Here is a 26,891-nt window from a genome sequence, read left to right as displayed (position 1 = left end):
TCCTGTTTAAAATAGTTTTAAATGTAGTACAGCATGTCAGGACAATAAATATTTCACAACGATCCATTTGCATCCATGACTCTATTTTGACTCATTGTTTGATCTGACAGCCAAGAGTTCAGATTTTATTTAATTTTTTAACATAAACTGAAGTAGAACATGGCAAAATAACTGTTTTATTTCTGAGATGACAACTAGATGTCACTCACATGCAATGTGATACTACTGTTTGAAATGTTTATTGTGGAATAATGCCTTATTTATTCACCATTAAAAAATAAATAAAAAATAGTACATGGTATACAGTGTACACTGCATAGTATTCAATATATAGCAAGCTAGTTTTTCATTTTGAACATCGCCATAGTAACACACTCGTCCAATCAATTGAACATCAAATAAGAAGTGAAACATGACTTGAAATGCTTGTCGGTGATTTATTCCCCACCGTTTAATTTTGCCACATGAATGCTAATGCTAAGCAGGGGCCTCTAAGAGAGTGAGAGAATGAAAAAAAGATGAAACTAAATAAATTAATGTCAGATTAATGAAGCAGAGCTCTGGCATGTTTATGAATAAGGCACAGCAGTAATTAATGAGGGACTTTGCTGCTGGGAGACTAATCAATCAAGATTCAATCGCCACGCACATAAAGCCACTGCATTTGTCAGAGCGCTGGTTGTCTATACCCATATCTGTCCTTATTGATTTTTGCCTTCTCCCAGTACCTAGTTCTGATGGACAGTCGAGTTACGGGGTGAGTTGTTTTTGAGTCAGCTGAATGGCATTAGACTCAGCTGAGAGCTGCTCTCTCACATCAGCAATTATACACAGTACACTATGCTAGCACTGTACTGAGATCATAAAATGCACACAGACACACACTTTACAGGGCTGTGTGATTACAAAATGTCATATAATCAGGCCAGTATGGGTCATTCTACAAAACAGGAACCATTTGTGTCCCACATATACAGTGGGGTATGATAAAACAACTGATCATACAGTATTTAAAGAGAATATTTGTAGAAATATCAGCATTAAAGGTTCTTTCTAAAATGCACCATATAGTTTCATGGCCTTGAGCACAATATATGTCAAATGTACTTGTAAAATTGTCAACCCTGTTACATTTTTAAGGGCATACTGTACATGTATCTCAACATAAAATTTAAGCTGTCGATAAGATGTGTTAAATGAGTGCAATTAAATGAAACATAACATGTTGAAAATGAATGCAATTAATCTTGCCCCCCGTCAGAAAATTCCCTTACAAGGAATTTTCCTACGAAGTTTGAAGTACCACCTTCATGTTTACGCAGTTAGCAGGGGGCAGTAAGCGCAAATCCAACTGTACAGGCAGCAAACCAACAGAAGGATAAAGCAGAATTTAAAAAAAATAAAGCAGACATGCTTTTAACAGTTTTGAACTACGTTTAACTTGCCACAGCATCCTAAAAACGCGGCTTTATGGTTAGAGATGCTGAAAACTAGTGAAACACAACATAATCACAGTAAGACGCTCCACAAACCTCCATCTGACGCATGTGTGCATAAGATCATTAGTTATCAACATTGTTGTTATGGTTATCAACACTGCATCAACATTGTTATAACAGTTATTAACATGAACTAACAATTAAAACTACTTCTACAGCTTTTATTAATCTTGGTTAATGTTAATTTCAACATATATATTATTTTTTTAAATCAAATGTTGTATATGTTAACATTTGTTAATACATAAGGAACTAACGTGAACTAACAAAGAAAATGTATAAATGTATTAACCAACATTAACAAAGATAATTAAATGCTGCAAAAAATATATTGTTAATTGTTATTTACTGATACCTAATGCATTACCTAATGTTAACAAATAGAACCTTATTGTAAAGTGTTACCAATCGTTTTAACACACACATAGCTATTGTTGATCAGCACAAAATCACCCAAAAAGAGCTCAGAAGTTATGAAATCTATTGCCAACATTTGGGAAGAGATCACTTTGACAAGCTTCGTGATTTGGATTGAAATATAATAAGCATTGGATGATCTCAAATGATGCGCTGCTCAGTGATTTCCTGTACACAGCCGCTAGATGGCGCCACTAGTTCGTGCATTGCTGACTGCACGCGGTTTAGTAATCTTTTATTATTAATCATGCAAGGCCATATCGCGATTTCAGTCTTATTTCAATCCATAATGCTGCATTAACGGATATCATACCAATGTCTCAGGGGTCAGCGTTTGGAGATTTTAAAGAGCGTTCCCTCAATATGTACTTACTGTAAGTGCTGCTTTTACAATTGTCACGATTTTTCCACATTAACGTGAAAATGACAGTGTATAAAGATTTTTACAGAGAGTGGTCTCCCCTTTTACTACATCCAACCAAGTTAATTTCCCGATCTAAACGGGGGAAACATTTGTCTAGACTGAAATGTTCCTAATGTCTGGACTGCATCTGCAGGGTTTTATGATTATACATACAAATGGTTCTATATACTGGCAATGGACACTTTATATGTTAAGATACATTTCACGATTTCACCGCAAATATCACGTCTGTGACACATGAATTGCAGCTAGCAATATTTCACCTGTCAGCAACAGTGGCAACGGTTCAAACCCGTTTCATGTCCAACCACTTTCTTTTGGCTTACTTGAATAAAGTCCTGGCAGTGAGAATCAGGTGCCTCCTTCTCTCGTGTTCTCAACAAGTGTGTGCGTGATGCAGAAGCAGCAATGACCTTTAAGTGAATGAATCAGTTCCGAGGGAAGTTTGAATGACACTTGTTTGGGTGAAAAATGCTTAGAGAATGCACTAAACAGGATATTGTTGATAACATATTAACCCCCGATTACATATGAACCCCCCCCCCCCTTTTAATTTTTTTAACGGATTTACACAATTCACGCGGGTCAGATTTTTAGGTTGGAAAAAATACAGAATTCCGGATTAATCCAGAAGAATCTCATCCCTGCAATTTAACTCTTTTCAGCACGCAATTAAACACATTATTTGTCTCACAAATGTAAAAAAATCTAAAAAAAATAAAAAATAAAACAAATTATATATATATATATATATATATATATATATATATTAGTCTATTTTTAAAATGTATGCTTTTCAATTTTATAACGAATTTTCATCAAACTGAATTGAGTAATCTTTAACCAAATTAAATTAATAAAACTTACATTTATTCAAGTTTTATACATTTAATTTGTTAAAGATTTCTCAATTCAATTTGTTGAAAATGTGTAATGCATAAATCTTAAAAAATAGACTAAGACAATTTTTTTTTGAGTGTATAAAAATGTATTGGAAAAGGCACCTGTGTCATGGAACAACCCATATAATTATGAAATGGTTCAAACTGGTGCTATAGAATTGTTTTTGTCAAACATTTTACACCAGCAGATGCATTAATACTGCCTGATTCACTTCTGCTTCCTTACTGCTTTCAGAGAACTATGAATCACCCTCTACAAGAAGCGTGTGTCACAATGGACGAGGTTAAAAATGGTTTATAATGACGGGTGTCTTTAGTGTGGATAAGAACATGGCGAATACATTGCATCTGCCCTCTGCACTCATGCAGAGACTCCTACACTTGATGTAGACTAATATGTTATTATGATCTGAACAAAATAATGGTTAATGATGCTTCTATATAAAACTCAAACAATAGGCTTCACAGTCAGAAAGTAGCTTTCTTCAAAAACTTGCTGTCTACTAAGCTAAGAACATACTATTTTAAAAACAATACAACAATTCAATTAGATTTTAATTCAAATGTATTTTTTTATTAAAAACTTACCTACTCTGAATTGATATTTTGTAGTAATGAACAAAATAGTAGTATATATGATTATATTTATAATCAACATATCTCTTAACTCATTTTACACAATGCATTCTAAAATATCCTTCTCCTTGGACAAACCACGCGATGCTGCCTTACAACTTGGCCGAAACAAGGTATTTTGTGGCCTATTGTTTGGAACAGCCTTCGTGCCATAAGACCCTGATGTCTTAAAATGCTAGGTAGTCAGTTTACTAAATTTTAGGTTGTTAGCCCAGCAAAATTAATGTTGAGCTCTGAGCATAGTACATACATTTATAGACAATGAGCGCATGTGCATATCCATATCCAGGAGTTTTGATTGTTTTTCATTGTTACAAAATGATGAGAAAAAAATCAGTGGATACAGTATTAAAACCTCTGCTTTCTGTATTCAGATATTAATGGACTTGCACATTTGGCATATGAGCTTGGCCCTTAGCTACTTGTTTATTCACTGAGTATACCGCAGTTCAGAGCAGAATATCTTACATTAAAGGGGCTCACTGAGCTGACTAGGAATTATTGTAGGAACAACTTTTCAAGTTGCTTTGACCAACTAAAAACCCTGCAATATAAATGACAGTTTTAAGTTGTGGCCAGGTGTTTAGTGCAACACATACTGTTCCCCTTTTGTAATGCTTAAAATGTTGTGGTTCTTAAAGCTTTTGCACACCAAACGCGAATTTTCGCAGCAATTTCTCACCGCAATAAACTTTTTAAATCGAAACAATGGATTCCTGTGAAGCCATTCACACCTAGAGTGAACTTTCGTGCGCCGAAAAAGCAAAGATTTTTTTACCTACCGTACAGAGTAAAATTTTGTAAGGTGTAAATGTGCTAACTGCGGTCTTAATCCTCGCTTTCTATGTAAATAGGCCATGCATCGACGATTCGCATCTCATAATCATGTTACCTTTGATTTGCAAAAGCCTTTAGTCCATGTCTGTTAGCATTGAGGCTAACCAGGGTTCCCACTCTTTTCAAGGCATACATTTTCAGGACATTTCCAGGATATTTTATGTGCCCAACAAGAGTAATATTTAGGCAAAAACACATGCGTCCATTTAAATCGAGCTTTGTTTTTTGGCATTTCTGTGTGTTTTTGATGGTAGTTTCTCACCTCCAGATAAGCAGTTTGCTCCATGGCCCAGTGTGCGTATTAATCCCATAAAGCTGTGATTTAATTAAATAAATGCTGTGCACTTCAGAGCACTCTCTGTCTTTGTCATCTCACACACAAGAGCACGCGTGATGATCATGATGAGGTGTTTTCAGTGTATGAGCGGTTGGATCTACACATTCATTTTGAAGCGTGCATCCCTTGCAGATTATTTATTTATTATTAATTAAATCAGAGGCTTTTTTAGTTTAATTATCACACTAGGACATTATTTACATTACACTAGGATTAATTGTACATTCAGACATGTACATGTGGTAACTGTGGTAAAAGCTGACTCCGATCATTTAATTATTGAAACTTAATTCACATCCCGAAGTATTAAGGTTGAATCACCATGCTACCAACCCAGTGTGAATTAATAATACATTTTAAATAAAATCAGCGGTCCGACTGTCATCATTGTCTAAAGTTTACAACTCACAAGTATTCGGCAGCGCTGACATGAGCACCTCATCATATATAAACATCAGTCACTTTTACACATTAATAGCTCTTCCGCCCTTTTCTCTCCGTGATGAACAAGGTAGACTAGCAGATGCTGAAGTAAACAAACAACATGCCCCTCTCATTCAGTCGGTCGGTACATGCACCAGGTCATTCAGTTTGTTTATGAATGAGAAGTTTCACAAGTGCCGCTTCAAACTGTGCACGTGCTGCTGTAGCCAAGCACGCGATTGGCCGTAGCTGTAACAGATCAAGCGATCTGCCTCGGTTGGACTGCAATTACCAAGCACTCAACTGGCTGCTGCTGTAATCAATCATGAGGCTGTAAGTGCCTTAATCATTAATGTTGTTTCACAATGCGCAGCCGCCGGTGTCGTGAGAAATAGAGTCCCCCCAGAAAATCGGGTTTCCCTCTGACGTCACAGCAATTCCATTGGCTGAGGGACCTATTAATGGGTACTATATTCACTATATTCAATCCTTTAAAATCGCTTTATGATGTATGTCGATATAACTTTATAAATATGACACTGAATGACTTTTAAACCATAAGTTACACATAAAAGTTATAAATTGTGAAATTAAAGATGTGTCGTTGTTTGTGTTTTTCAGTTAGCCTAGACTTCAATGACATGCTATCACGATAACATGATAGGTTTTTGTTCAGGAATTACAAACGGTTACCCCCATGGGGACTCGATTTACCAGGCAGACACAATTTATCATGACACCGGCAGTGACAAAACAATACAAATTTGTGTATTTGACTCCTATTCCGAGTCCCAATCGGTTCCGATCATTACCATGTTTTTGCACATGTAACAGAAACCTTGCTAGCAACACAGTCAAAACGTTTTATTATACTGAAATATTTTCCAGGACAAATAATTATTTTCCAGGACATTTAGGTATTTTTCTTATTTTCCATGACTTTTCCATGACTGGAAAACTGCATTGCAAATCCCTGGCTATCACATATCTGCTAGCGAACATCCTAGAATTCATGGGTGTATCCAAATGATTGTCCAATTAAATGCTCTCTTTAATGAGAATGCCCCTCCCTCTATATTTTAATTATAATCAACAATTTTAAAACAATAGTTCTAAATTTTCCATCATTTTTTATTTGATTACGTCCATTGCAGTACTTCATAGGATTTTAATTCATTCCCTCATTAAAGTGGCTAAGTACACAGGCTTGTACCTTTGTCTTTTTGTCTTATTTTCAAATACATTTTTGCTGTAAATCAAATTATGTAATGAAACAATTCACATTGGAGCTGTGAATAGTTCCGAATAACAGAAAACTGCACTCAAATGATACTTCTAATTGACTTTTTCAACTGATTTTGTCAATGTCCCCCACACTATTGACAGGCTACCAAAAGTGCCAACACACACAGAAGCACAAAAGCAGTGTTTGACCCTGACTTGTCAAAGAGAGTGAGAAATCTTTAGAGCTGTTAGAGAGGTAGTGAAGAGGCTTACTCTGTTTGAAGCCCAGGTACGGTATCCTCTCAATGGGGGTTTTCCTTTCTTTCATGTACTTATAGAGTGCCACCAGGAAGGCCTGCTCATCTGTACGGCACTCCTCACCCGTCTCCATCTTGGGCTTGTCCTCGGCCAGTACCCTTTTACAGCTTCTGCTACTGCTGTTGTTCCTGGGCTTCGACACCCCTGATTTTAATTCTACCTTTACCTGAAAATCACACAGCAAGAGGAAGATAATGTTGAAAAGCACGCCAGGCCTGACAAAGCAGGTGGATTACATCAGCTATATTTTAGTTCTGCATCAAATAAATATCATAGCACATGCCGTCTTCTACATATTGAGTAACTTATTCACTAACCAACTGAAGTTAACCAGTTGTTCCCTATGTGTCACTCACTCGAGGTTGTGTCGATGTAGTGACACTAGGGATCACTCTTGGGAGCCCTAAACACCTCTGCTTTTTGAAAAAAGGCCAATGGGAATTGGCGAGTGGAATTTGCATGCCACTCCCCCAGACATACGGGTATAAAAGGAGCTGGCATGCAACCACTCATTCAGATTTTCTCTTCGGAGCCGAGCGATTGCAATCAGTGCACTGAATTCAGTTCACCTCAAACTGCTGGATTTTACGATGCATTTCAGCGGCTTCTCCCCCTCTGCACCCGTGGAGTGCAGAGAATGCCCCTGGGTGCTTCGGCAGAGCAAACTAAAGAGTATATTCTAAAAAGAGTATATTTTCTATCTAAAAGAGCGGCACACACAGAAAGTTTTTTTTTCAAGATGCCTTTCCGTTTGTGTGTTATTCCTGGTTGCGGTCGTTATCTCTCCGGTTCTGATGGCCACGATCGCTGCCTTACGTGTCTGGGCGCTGCCCACGTGAAGACATCGTTCATGGATGGGTCTTGTTCTCATTGCGAGAACATGACCATGGCAACGTTGCGGTCGCAGCTTGCCTTCGTAAGAAAGCAAGCCACCCCAGCGGCTCCCCGCCTCAATCCTTCTACCTACGGGTATGAGGCCATGTCAGCTAGCACTGGGGGTGATTTGGGGACCTCAATGGGAGCACCTCCACCGGGTAACCCCCCACGGACCTCCCATTCCTCGGCACGCTCCCTTGCCCCGGTCGGGCTCTCGGATGAGACCACCAGCTCGTCTCAGGACGAGTTCGACCTCTTATTCAGGGCCCGGGAAGACGATGAGTTATCGAGTGCAGCATCGGAGATCGGGCTCGTCCATTCTGACGCGGAGGCTTCGGCTGGGCTTCCTCCTTCGGGTATGGTCGCCCAGTCTCAGGCTGATGCGGAGATGACGAACATGCTTTCCTGGGCAGCCGCGAGCGTCGGGCTAGAGTGGAACCCTCCACTCTCCCCTGAACCCTCGCGGCTCGATGATTGGTTCCTGGGCCCAGAGCACCGCTCACGGCCGTGCCCCGCCCCGGTCCCTTTCTTCCCGGAGGTGCATGAGGAGCTGACAAGTTCGTGGGGGGCACCTTTTACTACCCGATCCCGATCTTTCAGCTCACCTGCTCTCACTACCCTCGATGGTGGGACGACCAAGGGGTATTCGGTGATTCCCCAGGTGGATAAGGCGCTTGCGGTGCACTTGTGCCCGCAGAGCACCACCACCTGGCACAGGCACCCGAAGCTCCCATCCAGGGCCTGTAGGTTTACGTCGTCTCTGACGGCTAAGGCCTACGGTGCTGCTGGACAAGCCACCTCCGCCCTGCATGCCATGGCTCTCCTGCAGGTACACCAAACCAGGGCTCTAAAAGAGCTGCACGAGGGTAGTTCTGACCCGGGATTAATGCAGGAACTGTGATCGGAGACCAACCTCGCTCTCCGGGTGATGAAGGTCATGGCGCGGTCTCTCGGGCAGGCGATGTCCACCCTGGCGGTCCAGGAGCGCCACCTTTGGCTCAACCTGGTCGAGATGAGAGAGGCTGACAAGGCACGGTTCCTTAATGCCCCCATTTCTTAGGTTGGCCTGTTCGGCGACACCATCGAGGACTTTGCCCAGCAGTTCTTGGCGGTGAAGCAGCAGATGGAGGCTATTAAACACATCCTGCCCCAGTGTGGCTCAAGACCCCGCACCCCGTCTGCTCGCCGCCAAGGGCGTCCTCCTGCAACAACAGCACCGGCTCCACCGCAGCCCGCCCCCGCGGCCCGGCCACCGGTGTGGAGCCCACAGCAGGAATCAGATGCCACCCGTCTCACGGCCGGCCGCCAAGAACCCAAGGAAGGCTTTGAAGTGCCCCTGAGATGGGCGACCCAGGGACGGGGAGACCCGCTTCTATGGAATATTTTGTTTCATTTTTCACCGCACGCCAAAGAGGCTGCGGCACACAAAACTTGGTTTTCTTGTTCCCTGGGTCACATGTCAGGTGCGCACGGCCATCATCAAGACCGCCATCCACCGCCCCATTTTGGCAGGATCAGCGCTCCAGTGCCGGACACCCCGCCCCTGCAGCAGCCCTTGCCCCGTCCGCATCCTCAATTATCTCGACCACTGGCTAATCCTAGCTCACTCTCGGGATTCGCCTCACGAATGAGCACGCACAGTCGGTGCTGATCTGTCTGAAGGCGTTCAGACAGAAGACAGCGGTTCCACTGAAACTTTTTCAGAGGCTGCTGGGGCATATGGCATCATCAGCGGTGGCCACACTGCTCGGGTTGATGCATATGAGACCGCTTCAGCACTGGCTTCAGACTCGAGTCCCGAGATAGGCATGGCACCATGGGACACATCGCGTGGTCATTACGCCGATCTGTCACTGCCTCTTCAGCCCTTGGACTGACCTTGCATTTCTACGGGCAGGGGTTCCCCTAGAGCAGGTCTCCAGGCGCGTCGTGGTTACGACGGATGCCTCCAAGACGGGCTGGGGCACCGTATGCAACATGCACACAGCCGCTGGCTCCTGGACTGGCCTGCGGTTGCGTTGGCATATCAACTACCTCGAGTTGTTGGCAGTACTGCTCGTCCTGCGGAGGTTCCGGCCATTGATCCAGGGCAAGCACATGTTGGTCCGGATGGACAACACGGCGACGGTAGCGTACATCAACCGTCAAGGCAGTCTACGCTCCCAATGCATGTCACAACTCGCCTGCCGTCTCCTCCTCTCAAGTCAGCAGCACCTCAAGTCGCTACGAGCCACTCACTTCCTGGGCGACCTCAACACCGCAGCGGATGCGCTGTCATGACAGGTTACACTCAGGGGAGAGTGGAGACTCCACCCCCAGGTAGACCTGTTTGCTTCCCAGGAATCCTCCCACTGCCCGCTTTGGTACGCCCTGACCGAGGCACCCTGGGACTATGCAAATACGCGTATCCCCCAGTGAGCCTACTTGCAAGGTCAAGGAGAACGAGGAGCAGGTCGTCCTAGTAGCTCCCTACTGGCCCACCCAGACATGGTGCTCGGACCTCACGCTTCTCGAAACAGCCCCCCCCCACCCCGGCGAATTCCCCTGAGGAAGAACCTTCTTTCTCAGGAACGGGGCACCATTTGGCACCCGTGACCAGACCTCTGGAATATACACATCTGGCCCTTGGATGGGACATGGAAGACCTAAGTGGCCTACCACCCCCGTTGGTAGACCCGATCATTCAGGCTAGGGCTCCCTCTACGAGGCGCCTGTATGCCTTGATGTGGCGTCTGTTCGCTAAGTGGTGTTCTTCCCGACACGAAGACCCCAGAGATGCACAGTCGGATCGGTGCTTTCCTTCCTGCTGGAGAGGCTGGAGGGGCGGCTGTCCCCCCTCCACCTTGAAGGTGTATGTAGCTGCCATTTCGGCACATCACGATGCAGTGGATGGTAAGTATTTGGGGAAGCATGACTTGATTATCAGGTTCCTGAGAGGCGCTAGGAGGTTGAATCCCTCCAGACCGCGCCTCATCCCCTCGTGAGACCTCTCTGTAGTCCTTCGGGGTCTACGGGGAGCTCCCTTTGAGCCCCTGGAGTCAGTTGAGCTTAAGGCACTCTCTTTGAAGACTGCCCTCCTGACTGCGCTCACTTCCATCAAGAGGGTAGGGGACCTGCAGGCGTTCTCTGTCAGCGAATCGTGCCTGGAGTTCAGTCTGGATTACTCTCACGTGATCCTGAGACCCCGACCAGGCTATGTGCCCAAGGTTCCCACGACCCCTTTTAGGGATCAGGTGGTGAACCAGCAAGCGCTGCCCCAGGAGGAGGCAGACCCAGCTTTGGCATTGCTGTGTCCGGTCCGTGCTTTACGCATCTATTTGGATCGCACGCAGAGCTTTACAAGCTCCGAGCAGCTCTTTGTCTGCTTTAGTGGACAGCGGAAAGGAAGCACTGTTTCCAAACAGAGGATCGCCCACTGAGTCGTTGACGCCAACGTGATGGCATATCAAGCTCAGGACGTGCCGCCCCCGTGCGGTTACGAGCCCACTCTACTAGGAGTGTAGCGGCCTCCTGGGCCCTGACCAGTGGCACCTCTTTGGCAGACATCTGCAGAGCAGCGGGCTGGGCAACACCCGACACCTTTGCGAGGATCTATAATCACCGGATTGAGCCGGTTTCATCCCGTGTGTTGTCAGGTACGAGCAGGTAAGTTCCGGGACAGCTGGCTGGGTGTACCATTTGTGCATAGCACCTTTCCCTCCCATGAGGTGAAGACATGCGCTTTTGACTCCCAGTCCTTTTCACAAGTTGTGATCCCTGGATGAATTTCCTCCTTAGCCCTGTGGCAGACGAGTTTGCGGAGACACTCGCTGCTGACCCAGTACATGTGCTAACTAAGCCCTGTACTGGGGTAGGTGCTCCACATGCGCTGGTTCCTCATAGGTGACCCCACGTGATATATCTTCTGCTAAATTGTTTCCCTGTCGGTAAACTGCGTCTTCCTTGGGCAGAGGTTCCTCTGCCCCGGTCACCGTGTTTGTAGATCTGGACCTACCATGGGACTTCTCCACATGACATACTTCCGACTAGACTCGGTAAGACCATGTGACGTATTTCCACTCGAAATCCCCCCCCCGGGCGGGGTGTGGTCTCCGCGGTGTCTTCCTCTTGGGAGTGACACCCCCCGACGTAGACACTTGTGGTCCCCAGCCGGTAAACAAAATTCCACTCTTTTTGGGGAGAAAAAAGAGGAAAAGAGGCCACGGCTGGGTTAGCCTGTCCCTATTTGTTGGGCAGTCGACTTGTTCCCAAAGGACCGTTCGACGCTCATAAGAGCATTGGGGGAGGTTACGTGACGGCCTGGTGTGCTGGCAACGAGGCACATGGTGGTCTGCCTGTCTCGCACTGCCAGTCCACGTAACACAGTTCAGCTAGTTGTGGCGTTATGTATAGGGACCCCTAGTGTCACTACATCAACACAACGTCGAGTGAGCGACAGATAGGGAACATCCTGGTTACTTTCGTAACCTCCGTTCCCTGATGGAAGGAACGAGACGTTGTGTCCCTCTTGCCACAACACTGAACTACATGCTGAAATGGCCGGGACCTTGTCTCGACTCCTCAGCACAAAACCTGAATGAGTGGTTGCATGCCAGATCCTTTTATACCCGTATGTCTGGGGGAGTGGCATGCAAATTCCACTCACCAATTTCCATTGATCAAATCAAATCAAATCACTTTTACTGTCACACAACCATATACACAAGTGCAATAATGTGTGAAATTCTTGGGTGCAGTTCCGAGCAACATAGCAGTCGTGACAGTGATGAGACATTTACCAGTCTACAATAAACCTCAAATTTACACAACACAATTTAAAATCTAATATACACATAATTACACACAACGCAATATACAAATAATAACATACAAGGTACATTAAACAATACAGACAATACAGAATACACATTATACAATAAAAATAGTATATATAGTATATATAAAATGTACAGTAGGTTGTATTGTACTGTATTGACATTCAGGCTGTCGGTCGATAGTCAGTTGTCAGTGTGTTGTTAAGAGAATATAATTTATGACAGTCCTGTGTGAGATAAGATTAATAAAGTGCAGTGCTGATGTATATTGATCATGAGAGATCAAGAGTTCAAAAGTCTGATTGCTTGGGGGAAGAAGCTGTCATGAAGTCGGCTGGTGCGGGTCCTGATGCTGCGATACTGCCTGCCTGATGGTAGCAGTGAGAGCAGCCTATGGCTTGGGTGGCTGGAGTCTCTGATGATCCTCCAAGCTTTTTTCACACACCACCTGGTGTATATGTCCTGGAGGGAGGGAAGCTCACCTCTGATGATGTTTCTGGCAGTTCGCACCACCCTTTGCAGGGCTTTGCTGTTGTGGGCGGTGCTATTGCCATACCAGGCGGAGATGCAGCCAGTCAGGATGCTCTCTACAGTGCTGGTGTAGAACCGTGTGAGGATGTGGCGGTTCATTCCAAACTTCCTCAGCCATCTCAGGAAGAAGAGGCACTGATGAGCCTTCTTCACAACAGCCTCAGTGTGGACAGACCATGTGAGTTCCTCATTGATGTGGACACCCAGGAACTTGAAGCTGCTGACTCTCTCCACTGGTGCTCCATTGATGGTGATGGGGCTGTGTTCTCTTTCTCTTCTCCTGAAGTCCACCACAAGCTCCTTTATTTTACTGATGTTGAGGGAGAGGTTGTGCGCCTGACACCAGCGCGTCAGAGTGTGCACCTCCTCTCTGTAGGCTGTTTTCATCATTGTCAGTGATCAGACCTACCACCGTCGTATCATCAGCAAACTTAATGATGGCATTGGAGCTATGTGTTACCACACAGTCATGTGTGTACAGGGAAAACAGGAGTGGGCTGAGAACACAGCCCTGTGGGGCTCCAGTGTTGAGTGTCAGTGATGAGCAGATGTTCCTGCCCATTCTAACCACCTGGCGTCTGCTTGACAGGAAGTCCAGGATCCAGCTGCACAGCGAGCTGTTTAAGCCCAGAGCCCAGAGTTTCTCATCAAGCTTGGAGGGCACTATGGTGTTGAATGCTGAGCTGTAGTCTACAAACAGCATTCTCACATAAGTGTTCCTTTTTTCCAGGTGGGAGAGAGCAGTGTGTATTGTAGATGCAATAGCATCATCAGTGGAGCGGTTGTTGCGGTAAGCAAACTGTAATGGGTCCAGTGATGGAGGCAACACAGAGCAGATGTAATCTCTGATTAGTCTCTCAAAGCGTTTGCTGATGATGGGGGTCAGAGCAACAGGATGCCAGTCATTTAAGCAAGTGATTTTGGATTGCTTTGGTACAGGCACAATGATGGACGTTTTAAAGCATGTGGGAACTACAGACAAAGAGAGGGAAAGGTTGAAAATGTCCGTAAAAACAACAGCCAGTTGGTTCGCACACGCTCTGATGACGCGGCCCGGAATGCCGTCTGGACCCGCAGCTTCACCCGTCGGAAGGATCGGGTTACATCCGCTACAGAGACGGAGAGTGAACTAACCTCTGTAGGTTCGGCTGCGAGAGCTCTCTCTGCGAGGGCTGTGTTATTTCCCTCGAACCGTGCATAAAAAGTATTTAGCTCATCCAGGAGAGAGGCAGCGGTGTTCATGGCGGAGTTTTTATTCCCTTTAGAGTCTGTGATGATATTAATTCCCTGCCACATGCTTCTAGAGTTGGTGGTGTTAAACTGTCCTTCAATCTTGTTCCTGTACTGGCGTTTTGCTGCTCTGATAGTTTTTCGGAGGGCATAACTGGCTTGTTTATGCTCCTCCGCGTTCCCAGTATTAATAGCGGAGGTCCGTGCATTAAGTTCCATGTGAACATCGCTATTAATCCAAGGTTTCTGGTTTGGGTAGATCCGTATTTTTTTGGATGGAACAACATCCTCTACGCACTTTCTGATGAAACACGTTGGTGGTATTTTGGTGCAATTGATTTAAAATTGGCTTTGTTAAAGTCCCCGGTCACAATGAACGCGGCCTCAGGGTGCACGGTTTCCTGCTTGCTTATAATCCCGTACAGTTCCTTGAGTGCCCGGTCTGTGTCGGCTTGTGGGGGGATGTACACAGCTGTGATAATGACTGCTGTGAATTCCCTTGGTAGCCAGAATGGTCGACACAGAAGCATGAGAAATTCCAGATCAGGAGAGCAGAAAGACTTGATAGAATGTACGTTCCTCTGATCACACCAGAATTTGTTGATCATAAAACATACACCACCACCTCTGCTTTTACCTCCTCATTGGCCTTTTTTCAAAAAGCAGAGGTGTTTAGGGCTCCCAAGATTGACCCCTAGTGTCACTACATCGACACAACGTCTCGTTCCCTCCATCAGGGAACGGAGGTTACGAAAGTAACCAGGACGTTATATGCACTGGTATAGCGCTGCACCATGCATATTTATATAAAGCCATTATCATGACTTCTTACCTTGTTTTTATGTGAATTAGGCTTGCACCATAGTTCACAAAATTCATTGCTATCTGCCTGCCACAACTGATGTTGTGCTATTTCCATCAGCAAAAATTTTTTTTTTTTTTCATTAACGTGAGAAATGCTGTGACAAAATAATAGATGTTCTATATTTTCCCAATACCACTGCAAGCGCTCAAACACTTAAAATAGCTGCTTGACCCAGGTGTGTGTTTCAGAAGTGTTCTGCAATCAGTTTTACAGTCTCAGGCCCCACCATGCTGTCACATACTGCAGTCATCGCTGGCCCACACACGGCTGTTTAGCCATCTGTTCCCGATAATCAAGCGCATTCATTTTCCAAAAGGCGCTATCAAGGCCAATAGAATATGTGAACGAATTCATAAAAAAATAAATACAAAAAAACTCAGACAAAGAAAGATGAAATATTATATTACGTTGACTTGAATTAAACACAACCCCTGGAAGTAGTTTAACATGCATATTGAAGTATGCATGTGCATGTTTTCTATCATAAGAGAGTAATTTGAGAATGAACAATGAAACCCTTCACTTTTAATTACTGTTGTTTATTACTGAGGCTAAATAATTCTGCTGAAATACAAGCACTCTTGCTGGCCGATATAGCTATAGCTTTAAAATCAGAGTAACCATCAATTCAAAATGTTAAAAGCAAGAGGTAAACAGAAAAATCTATAAAAATAAAAGTAATCAAGGCATATTTTCCGCCATTTTGATCCTCAGAAAGAATTACATTTCAAAATTTTTATATATATGCACCACTATAACAATGCACATTTGTAAACAGCAATACTTAAGTATACATATATAAAAAAATACATTAAATAAACATAAAAAAGGCCACACAAGAGCCTTCCGTGAACATTTGTGAGTGATAATGCAAACAAATCATTGAAACAAACAGTTTGAACTGATTCCCGCAACTGAATCAAACTTTAAACTCTAACACTTTTCACTGCCAACGTTTTTAAACAGAGACACTATAAAAACATATCATATTTCCTAATGCGCTAATACTCATGAGACGAGGAAGGGTCACAAAACTAATCTAACAACACGGTCTTCAGAACACTTCATAGCCAAATAAAAAGTGCATTAAAATCATAGCAATATTTATGAAGCTGCTTAATTTTATATAGGCAGCAAATTATCGCAAATATATTGTGAATAATCAATCGCCCAGCTTTGGTGAGTATTATTGTGTAAAGCAGCTGATGGGTTCTTGAAAAACCTTAAACCACTTTAGATCAGCACATCTCCAAAACCAGAGCCACAGCTGGTTTACATCACTGCATGTTTTCAAGGTTCTCAACAAAGCTGGAGTGAATTAGCCTCTGTTTTGCGTCGGGATATTTAAACACTCTCTGACTCTGAATGAGGAAGATCAGGAGAATGGACATGACATGTAAGGGCAAAGGTTGATAAAATAACAAGACAAACTTGTGGCCTGTTATTATAAAATGGGAAAATGAAGAAACAGTAAAATTAATGCCAAACAAGGGGATGCAACAGAGGGAACATTTCAGATGGATGGATAGAGACTGTGGCTCAGCTACATAAAACTAAATGTAAATCATAAATATATGATTTCCTAAATAGCTGTTCAAATTTCTCCCTCATGTCTTTTATCACTGTGGTCTCTTTCCTCTCACATAATAAAGAAATTTCAGATCAATATTTCATATCCATGTATTTATTTATTTGGTACTGTAAGTAGCCACACCCTTTTATGGAGAAATAAGACCTTAACACCCTGTCTGGTTCATTTTGCGATAATGATCGTCTGGCGATACATTATGCCTAAACACATAAATTATGCTTCTTTTATATTTATAATTGATCATACATTTGAATTTATTATAATCAAACACTAACCATATTATCATAATTTTATTATTCATTAAAACTCTAATCTTTGTTGTGTTTTAGCTCTTTTAAAGGGATAGTTCACCCAAAAATGAAAATTCTCTTACCCTCATGCCATTCCAGATGTAAATGAGGAGAACACAACAGAACACAAACAAAGATTTTTAGAAGAACATCTCAGCTCTGTAGGTCCAAATAATGCAAGTGAATAGTGATCAGAAAAGGAATATTCCGGGTTCAATACAAGTTAAACTCAATCGACAGCATTTTTGGCATAATATTGATTACCACAAAAAATTTATTTGGACTTGCCCCTCCTTTTCTTAAAAAAAAAAAAAGCTAAAATCTGGTTTAAAGTGAGGCACTTACAATGGAAGTCAATGGGGCCAATCTGTAAACATTAAAATACACACTGTTACAAAAGTATAATTTTACAACTTTATTGCCATGACGATGTAATGTCAACAAAACCTAAACCCCTAAAATTACTGTAAAAATATCAAATTTAAACAACTTTACATCTCAAATAATATATGAGTTAACAGAATAATTAATGTGCTTTTATAAATTTATAAACTTCACAATTCTGCCATTAAACCCTCCAGAAATTGGCCCCATTCACTTTCATTGCAAGTGCCTCATTGTAACCTCGAGTTTTGCTTTTTTTTTTAAGAAGAGGGAAGAGTCCAAATTAATTTTTGTGGTAATCAGTATTATGCCACAAATGCTATCGATTGAGATTAACTTGTACTGAACCCGGAATATTCCTTTAAAGCTCTAAAAAGCACAGACAATTGTAGTAAAAGTAATCCATACAACTAAAATGTATGTCTTCTAAAGCGATACGATCGCTTTGTGTGAGAAACAGATACATTTTTAAGTCCTTTTCATTATAATTGTTTAATTCCGATTACATTCCAATGCCGGAATTAAACGATGAGGGGAATCAGTTCACTCTCCCTCTTGCATAATGTAAACGCAGCTCGAGACCCCTGAATTCTGTTGTGCTCCATCAAGCTATCTTTGAGTGCAAGAGCATGTGATCTGTGAAAGGTCTGTCATCTGTGCTGCCAGCTCTCATTGGTTTTCAAGGTGCGTTGCCTGTACAGCTGAAGTCGCACTGACTGCCCCCTACTGCCACAGCTTTGCAAAAAACATCAGGGTGGTAAATCAAGCTTGAATAACTCCAATGATAGGAACATTCCAGTCACGGAATTTACATACAGATGGGGGGCATGATTAATTGCGTTAATTTTTTTAGGTGTTATTTTTCATACAATTAATCGCACTAAATTAATGTGTTAAATCGGCAGCACTTGCATAAGAAAATGGTAAGAGCTTGCTGAAATCGACAGTTCCGCAAATTTCTTCTGTTTCCTGCTGTACAAATGTTTGGACAGACAGTCGCGCCATTATTTGAGTGAATTTTCTTCATGCCAAAACTTCTATTATTGTGGTATCATTGATTTCAGAATTGCCCAGCCTGTGTCATGTAAAAATATGACTGGTTGCTTTAAAGCCCTGACACAAAAATCCCAGGACACTTCTCGAAAAGAGTAGGAGTGTAACCCCGGTGTCCTGGCCAAATTCCCCCCATTGGCCCTTATCAATCCTAATAATTCCTAATAATCCCCATCCATTAATTGGCTCTATCTCTCCACTTTCTCCTCTCCACCAATAGCTGGTGTGTGGTGAGCATACTGGTGCACTATGGCTGCCGTCGCAACATCCATGTGGATGCTGCACACTAGTGGTTGTTGAGGAGAGTCCCCTGTTCACTGTGTAAAGCGCTTTGAGTGTAGTGTCAGAAAAGCGCTATATAAATGTAACATTCATTCATTCATTCATATAGTGTAATGCCTAATAAAAGCCCTACCTTGACAAGAGACTTGCCCTCCACACTGCTGGGCTCCTTGCCAGTGCCGCCAGGCCCCTGCGAGTTCCGTCGCTGGGAAATTGAGAGCTTCTTCTTCCGGGGCCGGCCCTTCAGGTTGGGTGCTGTGGACAGCAGGAGACCAGTTAGAGTGACCACTAACAAACAATACACACCCACAGCCCATTTAGACCACTGACATCTGCTCACCATCATATAGCACAAATAGAGAAACATGACAATAGATAAACCATGTCTGCCATGGACATATATACCAGGTGAGGGTTGGTCTACCAATTGGCCAGTTGAGATGTGATCCTGAAGCCATTGCTCTGACTTACACTGTACCTTGCTGTAAATTATATATTATCCTCCTTCTCTCTTTTTGATATTTTTACATTGAATGGCACTCAGGACTTAATTATCCTGGAACAAGGTCACAATTCTGCCCGTCACTGTTACAGATGAAAAATCATCACTTCCTAATCATTTTCATCATTAAATCTGTCCCCAAGCAAGAATGTTAGTTAATACTTGTGGTAATGGTTAGGCAATTGGAATCATGGAATGACAGGATATGTCAACAACCGGAGAATTCAAACACAACCTGAAGGGCAAGTGAACACAATCTCAAATACATCAAATCATGGCTCAAAATAACAGCGAAAGGTGAGGTAAGTGCAGTGGGTTCATTAAAAGGCTATAAGCGAGCCCCATTAGCTGTGTTTGTAATGAAATACTAGCTTACTAATTACTTACTTACATTCATACAGACAGTGTTTGGCATTAAAAAATGCATGTTTCCGTTCATACAGCACATATAAACCAACTCGCTCTCAAGATGTGGCCGTGAGCACTGACAATTTAAGGTGCTCACTTTGGTAATTGAATGTGGTTGTCACTTATAACAGAAAAAAAAAAAGAAAATTCAGTCATTAAACTCTACATGGCGCATGCTGACAGGTCCGTTGAATATGTATTCTGTTCAGCCAGGCGGCTCACATGGTGCAAGCTGATAAGTCCTTTGACAGTTGCTGATGCCGAAAAACGAATTCATGCATTCATGACCTCAAGACTAAATTATTGTAATGCGCTATTGGGAGGATCTCCTGCAAGTTTAATAAATAAACTTCAATTGGTTCAAAATGCAGCAGCCAAAGTGCTGACTAAAACCAAGAAATATGATCATATTAGCCCCATTTTATCATCATTACATTGGCTACCTGTTAAATTTCGTATTCATTTTCAAATTTTGTTAACCACGTACAAAGCTTTGAATGGTCTAGCTCCAAAGTACTTAAGTGACCTTCTACCATGCTATATTCCATCACGTTCATTACGATCACAAAATTCTTGCCTGTTAATAATATAAAAATCCACAAAAGGAGGTAGATCCTTTTCCTATTTGGCTCCTTAACTATAGAATAGTCTCCCTAACACTGTTCGGGACATAGACACACTCACTCAGTTTAAGTCTAAACTAAAGACTCATCTATTTAGCCAGGCATACGTCTAATTTATTCATCAACTCACAATTAGGCTGCTTTAGTTAGGTCTGCCAGAACCAGAAACATTTATCATGATTTATAACTCTGCAAAAAAACTGAATGGGATCTACGCTAATATTATTCTATTTGTTTCCATGTCTCAGCCTCGGGATTTACACAATTTACAATCATATTTAATCAAACTACACAATGACGACTCTAAGACTTTATAGATATTACAGTTTCATTCTCTGTCAATGCATGATTTTCTGTAAATCTGCTTTGAAACTATGTGTTGTGAAAAGTGTTGTACAAATAAAAATGACTTGACTTGACATGTTATCTGTTAGCCCATCAATTTATTCTCTTTGTCAAAAATTTTAATTGATCAGTTGTTGGCAGAGAAGGCAGTTTTACTGCAGCATGCTGCAAGTTTTCTCTCTGAAATCCTCCTCCTCCCCAGCACCACTTATTGTCTCGTTTACCATCGTAACCTCCATTCCCTGATGGAGGGAACGAGACGTTGTGTCGATGTAGTGACACTAGGGGTCGCTCTTGAGAGCCCCAAACACAGATCTTTGAGAAAAGGCCAATGAGAATTGGCGAGTGGAATTTGCATGCCACTCCTCCGGACATACGGGTATAAAAGGAGCTGACTCATTCAGGTTTTGTGCTGAGGAGCCGAGACAGGGTCCCGGCCATTTCAGTGGGTAGTACAGCGTTGTGGCAGGGGAGACACAACGTCTCGTTCCCTCCATCAGGGAACGGAGGTTACAACAGTAACCGAGACATTCCCCTTCTGTCACTCACTCGACGTTGTGTCAATGTAGTGACACTAGGGGTCCCTATACGAAATGCCACAACTAGCTGAACCGTGCTACGTGGACTGCCGGTGCAGGTGCAAGCAAGCTGCTGCGTGCATAGTAGCAGGTGCACTGGTCTGCATGTAGCCTCCCCCAATGCCCCAAAAAACATCGTATAGTTCCCCACATCCCTAGGGGGGAAAGAGATGTATCTAGTATGGGAGCAGGCTGCGCCAGCCACGGCCTTTTCTCTCTATGTTTTCTCTCCACAGAGTATTCAGTTATTCGGCTGGGGCCATTTTAATGCTCAATATATGCACCGGGGAAGGTGTTCTTTTCCTATCCTATTATTTCAGGGGGAAAAGACCCCGCGGAGACCACATCCTGCCCGGAGGGGAGGTAACATGTGGCAAGCATGTCATGTGGGCTCAGAGCCGCACATGGAAGAGGCGTGGTGATAGGTCCTACCTGAAAGGGGAGGAGCTCTACAAATATAGCAACCGGGACAGAGAGGGCTCTGTCGAAGGGAGACGCAGGTCTGCCGACAGGGAGACCATATTGCAGAAAATACATCACAGGGGGTTACTGGAGTAACCGGCACCTGTGAAGCACCCACCTCAGTAAGGGCATATTAGCACACGTACTGGTTCCGGCTGTGAATTCCTCCGCTGAATTCGCGAGCCTCAGGGCTAGGGAGGAAGGGCATCCAGGGTTCACGGGTTCGTGAACTCGCATGGGAAAAGAAGCGCACATCTTGGCGTCTTTGGAGGGGAAAGGCCCTATACGCAAGTGATACACCCGGCCAGCTGTCCGTATTCCTGAACGTACCTGTTCATACCTGACAGAACACAGGACGAAACCGGCTCAACCCGGAGATTGTAAAATCTCGCGAAGGTATTGGGTGTCGCCCAGCCCGCTGCCCTGCAGATGTCTGCTAGAGAGGTGCCATGGGCTAGTGCCCACGAGGATGCCAGACTCCTTGTGGAGTGTGCTCGTATTCCCAAAGGTGTTGGCACAGCCTGGGCCTGGTATGCCATAGCGATGGCATCCACGATCCAGTAGGCAAGCCTCTGTTTGGAGACAGCGTTCCCTTTCTGTTGTAATACTGTTGTATTCTGCATATAATTTTTTAAATAGTAAATGAAACAGAATAAACAAATACAACAACAAACATTTCAATATGACATCATCACATTGCATGTGAATGGCACCCAGTTATCATCTCAGAAATGAAAATGGTTATTTCCATTTTTAATTAAAAACAAAATTGTGTGTAAAATAGTCAACATTTTGACAGTCTAATAAAATAATAAGTCAAATATATGTAAAATTCCTGGCTGTAATTACGTCTGGTCCATTCATCATACTGTAAATGAAATGTCAAATCGAGTACATTGAAATTTGGAATGTGCAGTGTGCTCTCTAGCATACTGCACATTCTGGCAAATGTAAATAGGTCGTCCGGGTTAGGGGTGGGCAATATGACCAAAATCTTATATCACAATATCACAAATTTTATATCACGATAGCGATATATATCACGATATAGTTAAATAAAAAAATAAAAAAAATCAATCAAAATTCATTAAATTAAATAACCATTTTTTAATGCCTTTTTTGAAAAATCCAGTCACTGAATTAAATACTTTATAAATGAAAAGTACTACTTGTTATATAATTGACAAACATAGTCAGAGTAAAATATAAAAAATAAATACATAAATTGGTGGTATTCAAAAAGTGGTAATCAACCTTACCACAATACTAAATTTCACATTTTGAATTTTATTAAGGGTAATAATGTGTAGTTTAAAAAATCCACATGACAGATGACACATAATTGTTGGCGCATGGCACATTGTTTTAGCTGTTTTCTTCTTCAGTGTTTATTAGAATGTCAGGCTTTCTTGCTGTTTGAGATGTTTGACTTCCTCCATAGCGCTTTAAGGTAAAAAACTCAAAACTCATCAGAATTCAAATGGGTCACACAAGTAAAAAAAAAATAAATAAAAAAAATTCTCCCAATTTGGAATGCCCAATTCCCACTAATTAGTAGGTCCTCGTGGTGGCACGGTTACTCATCTCAATCCGGGTGGCGGATGACAAGTCTCAGTTGCCTCCGCTTCTGAGACAGTCAATCCGTGCATATTATCACGTGGCTCATTGTGCATGACACCGCGGAGACTTACAGCACGTGGAGGCTCATGCTATTCTCCACAATCCACGCACAACTTACCACATGTCCCATTGAGAGCGAGAACACCTAATCACAACCACGAGGAGGTTACCTCATGTGACTCTACCCTCCCTAGCAACCGGGCCAATTTGGTTGATTAGGAGACTTGGCTGGAGTCACTCAGCACGCCCTGGACTCGAACTCGTGACTCCAGGGGTGGTAGTCAGCATCAATACTCGCTGAGCTACCCAGGCCCCAGTCACGCAAGTTTTAAAGTTTGTGTCACAATAGAGAGAAACTGGGTTGAGTAGCGCAAGTGTCTGTGGAGCCCAATCTGGAAGCCTGCTGGACTCGTGCACACGTGAATTCACGTGAAACACAGCTGCGTGTGTCTGATGAGAAGCATATTCAGATTGCAAGATTAATATCATTGAATTTATGCCAGAAAATTGCCAGTACCTAAAAAACCCTGTTTCTTCAAATATCTCAGTCTTCACATAAAGCCGCTGCGCCTTCCTCCTCCATTTCTACAACAGAAAGTGTACTGCGTACGTGTTAAGTGAACAGAATGAGGTGCACATTTCTTGCCACGCTGTGGCAGTTTTGTGTAACCGCGATACAGATGATAATCCAAAATGTATACCGGTTGCCAAATTTCTACCAGTTTATCATGTCTACCGGTATATCGCCCACCCTTAATCCGGGTATTCCATGTTTACAGACAATTTGAATACTGTGCACTGTATACAAAGCCAGCTATATACTATACAAAAATTGTAATAGTATGTTAATATGCTATTCCGAACATAGCCAATCTCCCTTAAAATATTTACTTGCTAAGTTAATGGTTTTAATGCAGTCCAAGGAAAATCAAATGCTTTTTCATATTTCCATGAATTACCAAAACCACACTGAGCACCTGATGGGTGCCATCAAAATATCATGAGCGTCATGCTGTAAAATGACATCGACACGCAAGAGTTCAAACGGAACAGTGAGAAGCAGGCAGGACTTTTGACACCGGGACAGGTGCAGGTAATGCGCTCTCAGGCACAGGTTCAGTGAGGTCACCAGGCACTGCATTCCATGCGCTGAAGATTAAATCATTGTCAAGGTTACTCTGGGCCCAAGGCTGTGGCCACAATGCAACACTTGATCTTCAAACAAAAGCTTAAGGACCGGTAACATGATATCTGTCATGGGAGAAGAAAAAAAAGCATTATCTTATCAGCTAAGAGAAGGGGTCATTATTTTATTTTTGTCTGTTTTTCTTATGACAACCATTTTTTAAACAAATTTAGAGCTTGCAGTCGAGGGAATGATGAAATGGCAGACTAAAATTAGTCCATTTGCTCATAAATAAACATTTATGTAAGAAACCTTTTTTGTCACCTTGGCAAAAGGCAGGTTGTTTACTTGGCTGCTGTGCTTATGACAAACACATTTGTGCAGGCAGAGGAAAGGCTTACGTTTATCAAGGAAATGAGGGCGCTTCTCCCTTAAATGTCACTCTTCCTTTGTTCCTGAGAGTAATTAATTCAAGTAAGGTTTTTATTCTGGCCTCTCCTCCCCTTTTAGCTTCCACACCACACCACAATCACACAATCATTTGAATTCCATCCATGTGAGTAATATATTACTCACGATTGCAGGAGTACATTAGCTCTTTAACTTCACGCCTGTTATCCTGCGCAGAATGCTTTAAGCACCATTTCAAATATCATGCTCAAAGTAAGTTCATATAATGGAAAACAATTAAAAACCAATATCACATGCTCAGCAACTCAACACCAAAATAAATGATATTTTACACAAGTTGTGAGTTTGCAGTTTGAATTGGATGTGACGAGATAAAACGGATATGAAATAATACAAAAACAATTAATGGACAACATGTCTTTCTATTGCATTCTCCTCACTGGTTGCAGTTCAACAAGAAACATACAGTGCAACCAGTCTGTTGCGTGGAGTCACAAACAAATAACTCTTATGAGTTGGTTCTTTTAAATGAATCATTCCTTACCATTAATCAATTTAAATAATAATTTTTAAAAATTACTCACAGAATCTTTCAGAGCGGATACTGAATATAACATTTGACTCACTGTGTGACAGAATGTTTATAAAGGATGGGTGCTGATTTAATGCATTAATTCAGTGCGATTATATAAATTGTATAAAAATATTAGATTAAAAATATAGCACAATTAATCATGCCCCATGACAACACATAAATTCCACAAAAATATTTTTTTCCTACCAATGGAGCAATTTAAACTTTAATTACCACCTTTATGTTTTTGTGAGTCGCAGTCAGCAGGGGGTAGTCAGTGCAAATCCAGCTGTACAGGCAACAAATCAACAACTATTCAAAGGTAGGTGAACGGAGCAGAGTGCAGGAGTTTTGAGATGCCTTTTTAAATTTTCAAACTACATTTATCTTGACACAGCACAGCTACAAATGTGCACCGTTTATGGCTAAAGATGCTGAAAACCAGTGAAACATGACACAACCACAGTGCTCCAAAAGCATCCATCTGGTGCACGTGTACAGATGGAACACAAGAACACAAACTGTGAGAACAGCCTTTAAGTCTACCTCAGACAAATCCAATTGCAAAATTGATTGTAGGCTGATAAGAGCCAATGGGGGGAATTTGGCCATTTGGGATTTTTAGTGACAACAGAGAATCATGACCTTGGTTTAACGTCTCATCCAAAAGATGGTCCCCGTCACTATGCCGGGGAATTAGGACCCAAATAGACCACAGGGTGAGCACCCACTGCTGGCCTCACTAACACCTCTTCTAGCAGCAACCTTAAGTTCCTCCAGGAGGACTCCCATCCACTGTAGCATTAACTAAAGCCCAAAACCCCTTCTAAAATATCCTCTTCATAACCTTATATATCTGTTCCTAACATCTCTTCTTTGTTCTTCTGTCCTAAACTGCCAGCTTCCAATGCAAACACCAAAAGCTCATTTTCACAACTCAGTTACCTCTCTTTTGCTTTTGTTTCTGTGGATTGGAAAAGCACTTTCCCTCTGTGGATTTTAACAGGTCATTTAGCACAGTGCTGGGGGTTGAGGGGTGGCCAGAGCTTTGAAGCTGAGCAGGGCTTCTCCACCTTCCCTCCAAAGTCATTATGGAGCACTATGGGGTCTTTTGCAGATCAAATATCTGCTTGTGCATTCCTGTGGTCGTGCTTGTTCCTTCGAGCTAATACGTTTGAAGCATATCTGCAGATTCTCTGGAGTTTTGGCCCGAAACATTTGTGGCTGGATGGAAGTTTCAGAGGAAGCCAAATTAAATGAACTGTATCTGAAAAGCCCATTCAATCTTAGTCCCACCTCCTTCCCTCCA

General features: G+C 42.7%; 1 protein-coding gene across 2 annotated transcripts in view; it reads right to left on the bottom strand.

Moving 5' to 3' along the window:
• arid5b (AT-rich interaction domain 5B) overlaps positions 1 to 26,891 on the bottom strand; it is a 199,951-nt gene that overhangs the window by 55,526 nt on the left and 117,534 nt on the right. For both annotated transcript variants that reach the window (XM_051673717.1, XM_051673718.1), the window contains exons 5-6: positions 19,067 to 19,188; positions 6,973 to 7,183 (exon numbers count right to left, since the gene is read on the bottom strand). In XM_051673717.1, coding sequence (XP_051529677.1) covers positions 6,973 to 7,183; positions 19,067 to 19,188 — 333 coding nt within the window. The remainder of the gene's footprint in view (positions 1 to 6,972; positions 7,184 to 19,066; positions 19,189 to 26,891) is intronic.

This window comes from Myxocyprinus asiaticus, chromosome 36, assembly GCF_019703515.2.
Source record: "Myxocyprinus asiaticus isolate MX2 ecotype Aquarium Trade chromosome 36, UBuf_Myxa_2, whole genome shotgun sequence".
NCBI classification, from domain to species: domain Eukaryota; kingdom Metazoa; phylum Chordata; class Actinopteri; order Cypriniformes; family Catostomidae; genus Myxocyprinus; species Myxocyprinus asiaticus.
Note: the sequence above shows the minus strand (reverse complement) of the source record. Positions and strands in the feature narration are given on the sequence as shown.